A 4,650-nucleotide genomic window follows, 5' to 3' on the forward strand; every position below is an offset into this window, starting at 1 on the left:
AAAAACTTCTAAAATTTCCTAACAAACAGAATAACCTTTTAAATTCTTTGAACATAAAGGAGATAAGGTATTAGAATGCCTCTAATATTTTCTTGAAGTTCTTGACTTCATGCTTATTGGAGGGCCCAAATCAGAACAAGGCCTTCCATTTCTTCTGATTTTCCTAATTATAAAATAAATTGTTCAAAACAATGGTCCAAAAGACAATAAAAGGAAATCATCTAACTAATGCTAAAAAATAATTAAAAGAAAGTACTTACATTTCATTCTATTCAAACAAGCTCTTCAATTTCATCACTATTGATTGCTCGACAAGCAACATTTGCATCTACATTGCCTTCCACTTGTTCGGTACTCTGAGTATGTGTGGCAGGAACTTGAGGGGTTATCAAGCTAGTGATACCAGTTCCGTTAGGAAATGACCAATGAACTTTATACTCCAACGGTTCAAGTTTGCAAAGGAATTTCAAGACAAGTCTTGCCTTTTCCTCACGTTGTTGAACAGTGCTCTCAACAAGATGCTTGAAGATGGTAAGTGGGAGTTGAGAGAGGAAAAAACGCAACATGTCCACAAATAGTTGCTCCATGTGTTCGAATAGTTCGTCGATTGATGAGTATGTTTCCAGTGGCCTTTGTCTGATTATCATTTCACATACGTTTTTTATTTCAATATCTACACAACAACCTTCTTCATACGTCCAGGACATCCTTCTTTGAATTTTTCAATAAGCCCAAGTGCACAACGTAAGTCCAGAGGTTGATACTGAAAACTCCCATCAATAGATTCCTTAGAAAAATGTGAATAAAATTTCTCTACCAATGGTTTAAGGAATTTCATATGGAACCAATGAGAGGTACTGTTCCTATTCATCCACAGATTTTTGCCACTACAGAAATTTTTTGTTTCTTCACTCCTGGAAATCTTTTTGTTTTCAATGAAATAAATGATTTCAAAGGCTTCATCTAATGTACGAATTAGAGAAGCATTAAGGGCATTTGGTAGCACAACTGTGGCTATTCGAAGAAAGATTACAACTGAAAGACAAGATGCTTTATTAGTAAATGACTCTACAGATTGAGGAGTTTTGGAAAGAAGTTGGATGAGATTATCGATTGGGGAATTCCTTTTATATTTCTCCATCCATCTGTTTATGTCTTCCTCGCAGTTTCCCTGTATCCATTGCACCATTACCATATCGGTTATGTCTTCATCATTTCTTTTTACACCGAAACAGATTTTGCTAATTTGCTTGGTACACACAAAAGGTGTCTTGAGCATCCAATCTAAGAGAAAAGACAGCAAGGACATAATTATGTGCACTATCAACAATACCAGAAGAACATTTCTCTCAATGGTTTGAAAGAGGATCATGAAAACCTTCCTAGAGATTTTGAAGGATGAAATAATGCGAAGATTTGACGAAGTTGATAGAACCCACATAGAAAAAATGTGGAACTTAGACGAAGTTGATAAAAGTTTAAAAACATTTGTTTCAATCTCCAAATTAATATCCATTTGTCTGAGTGCCGACAACCATCTAAATATAGTGACCATACTCCCTACTAGAACAGTGAAAATCTGAGTCACAACCACTATCCACATCGACCATTTATAGTCAGAAACTTCACAACGCAACTCCACCTTCTTAAGAACAATTGATCGAACTGCAGCTTGTGATAGAACTAGGGTAGAAAGTATGGAAAGCATGCACACATTTAAACACATTAGAGACATAGTGAGGTCAAATTCAGGGTTGTTTGTTGAACTAGAAATATAAAATGACTTCAATTTGTGTAGCATACTCTTCTTCTCTGAATCTTGAGGAACTATTTTTATAAATTCGTCAACAGGTTTAGAAGTGTGAAAACCTATGAAGGAAAAATCCAAAGCAGACCATAGCACCACGAGCAACAGTAGCATGAATGACATGATTATGACATGTTCTACTATGAACAAGAAGATCACACCAGTGACTATCTGCATACAAAACATTTACAACAACAGTTGCTACGAGGATGCTCAAGGAGAGCATGTTTGAAAGGCGTTCAGTCACTCTGAGTTCCAAGTGAAGGGAAGAAAAAACGCATAGAGACACATTAAGACGGCGCCACTAAGTTTGGACAGTTGGTCCTGAACAGAAGGCATTGATGTGGTCAGATCTACTGGGAATTTTGAAGAAATTGCAAGAATAGAGAGTGTAAGGGAGTTGAGCGAGAAAAATCTACATGGTATCCATTGTTGCCTATGATATAATCTATGAAATATATCACAAACCATACATAGAACACATACAAAAGTACCTACCGCTATGTATAGGCCAATTATTGGCATTGGAGAAGAATAATTTTGATCATTCCACGCTACATTCAAACAATTTTGTTCTCCATTTTTCCTTTTTGGATTGACCAAATCAAGTTGTGTCATTCTTCTTCTTCTTGATCCTTCTCATATAACTTTGCTTTCCACGCAATGAAGCTTACAGCACAGTTTCGTTGTTGATTCCTTCGATGTAGATCCACAAAATTGGATTTTCTTAATATTAATCTTAAGGGCAATACCTGTGACCAGGGAAGTAATATTTTTTTTCAAATTTAAAACTACCTGATGCCAGCTGTTATAGAAAATATTATGCTAGCGTTCTCACTCTAAGAATAGTTTTTGATCCCAGCCGGACAACCCTTTGGCTTTATAGCAAGCTATACTCATATTTTTGTTTCTAGAGTAGGGATCCAGTGTTCCGTACCTAACCAAGGTCAGATGGCACCCCATTTTATGCCATATGGGATTTTTGGGACCCAATGACCGTATGGATATGTGGTCCATCACTTATTAAACCTACGTACCAAAAATCATCGTGTTTGATAACTTGTATCCACTAAATCATTGTGTAGATTCATCAAGGGATGTACCACATATCCATATGGTCAGTGGAACCGCAGAAATGCTATGTGGCATAAAATTGGGTGCCACTTGACCTTGGTTGGGTACGGACACTGTTTTGGATCCCCATTCTTGTTTTTGATGGGAAAATGGCTTTTAAGGCCATATCTATGTTTCTAGGCTCCGGTCATGAAGTATGTACTATTCAAGATCCTTTGTTTGAAACGTTATCCTATGAAAGACTTTTTCCTAATTAACTTTATCATAAAATACACAAAATATCTATTTTAATTAATAGATCTAAAAATTGGTAAGTAGTATTCAATAACCTAAAATATCTAATTGTATCCTCAAAACACTGAAGAGACGTGTTTTCCATTCAATAGAAGTAGACAAAATTCAGAAATTATGTTCATGGTGTTTGTCACCAATCTCTCAGCAAAATCTAAATAGGTATATATGTTGCTCCTTTTTTTTTTTCTTCTTACAATTGTTCTCCAATTTCTGTTTTGCTTTGTTTTTTTTCTAACCTAGCGTCCGGGCCAGCTTGCGCAAAGAAACCACTACAGTGTTTTGAGGATACATTTAGATACTAAGGTGAGGATACATTTAGATATTGAGTGCTGATTTTTGAACTCAACCTGACAGGGGATTCAAAACTCATCGACGTGGCATTGACAAAGAACTGTAGATTCTGTTCCTCAGGATACACAACTGACCTGCCATCTGCAATTGTGTATCCCGAGGTACAGTTGTGTATCCCGAGCTGAAGAATCTATGGTTCTTTGCACATGACACATCAGTGAGTTTCAGGTTGAGGTCAAATATCATTTGTCTTAGATATTTTAGATGAGTATTTTTGAAGATACATTTAGATAGTAATAGCACATTTAATTTTCAAAAATATCCAAAGTGTTATTGAGGATACACTTAGATAGCAATAACAGGTTATAAATTTGAGCCCAAACGCCCCTAATTCAAATCTTAGTTAGTAAGGTGAGTATTTTTCATAGATTAATAACCTAGTGGAAGAGGGAGACCTAAAAACAGTTCTAAGGTATCTTACATGACATATTGAACAGTTAAGAATAAATTAATAACTTTATATGTTATAGGTATTTTAGGTATTTTATGTTAATAATTTTGACAAAAGTTTGGAAACGTCCTTCAAGGTAACTTTTCAAAGATAGGATCTTGAATGGTACATACTTTATCTCTGGAGATCTTTTGCTCTTGTGCATTCACAAATATGACCTAAAGAGTCATTTTCCCTATTTTTAAAGGGTTGACTTCCATTAACTACTCAAGAAATATTACTCAAATTTTAACACAAGAAGGTGTCCTTTGGTATTTACAATCGTGAATAAGTCATGTCGGAGTGATTGCGCGAGACACAATATTCCATGTGTTGACTTGGAAGTGCATAGATGCTTTTCACTCGTAACTTGAGAAAAATAATCTATGGCTTTGTGCACACATTCATGTCAACTCAATGTGAAACACAATGTATTGGACAATCACTCACCTCAAGTAGAGACAAAAAATAGAAGGAAAAAAAGAGAAAATTTTCAAATAATTATAGGCATTTTTGTTTTTTTCGGAAGTGTTACAAGTTTGACAGAAATTTAACATAATATTGATACTTTAAAAATTATTTGTTATCAGTATATGATAACTCTGTCAACACATGTAACACTTTCGATATTTTTAAAAATTATAATAATTATTTGAGAAATTTCGAGAAAGAAAAAAAAGAGAGAAAAAAAAAG

At 34.9% G+C, this 4,650-nt stretch overlaps 1 protein-coding gene across 1 annotated transcript; it reads right to left on the bottom strand.

Annotated features, from left to right (window-relative positions):
- Positions 1 to 338: 338 nt before the first annotated feature.
- LOC147382346 (uncharacterized) lies at positions 339 to 2,581 on the bottom strand. The gene is made up of 2 exons (XM_086428749.1): positions 2,306 to 2,581; positions 339 to 2,131 (listed from the first exon to the last, which is right to left on the bottom strand). Exon 2 carries the CDS (start codon positions 1,991 to 1,993, stop codon positions 674 to 676), a length of 1,320 nt encoding a protein of 439 aa, XP_086284875.1. The 5' UTR covers positions 1,994 to 2,131; positions 2,306 to 2,581; the 3' UTR covers positions 339 to 673.
- Between the last annotated feature and the right edge of the window lie 2,069 nt (positions 2,582 to 4,650).

This window comes from Akebia trifoliata, chromosome 16, assembly GCF_017979445.1.
Source record: "Akebia trifoliata isolate Shusen 1 chromosome 16, ASM1797944v1, whole genome shotgun sequence".
In the NCBI taxonomy this organism is placed as follows: domain Eukaryota; kingdom Viridiplantae; phylum Streptophyta; class Magnoliopsida; order Ranunculales; family Lardizabalaceae; genus Akebia; species Akebia trifoliata.

Bases quoted from the DNA above. Each gene is read 5' to 3' on its own strand.
- LOC147382346 (XM_086428749.1), bottom strand. From the start codon at position 1,993: ATGTTTTGTATGCAGATAGTCACTGGTGTGATCTTCTTGTTCATAGTA.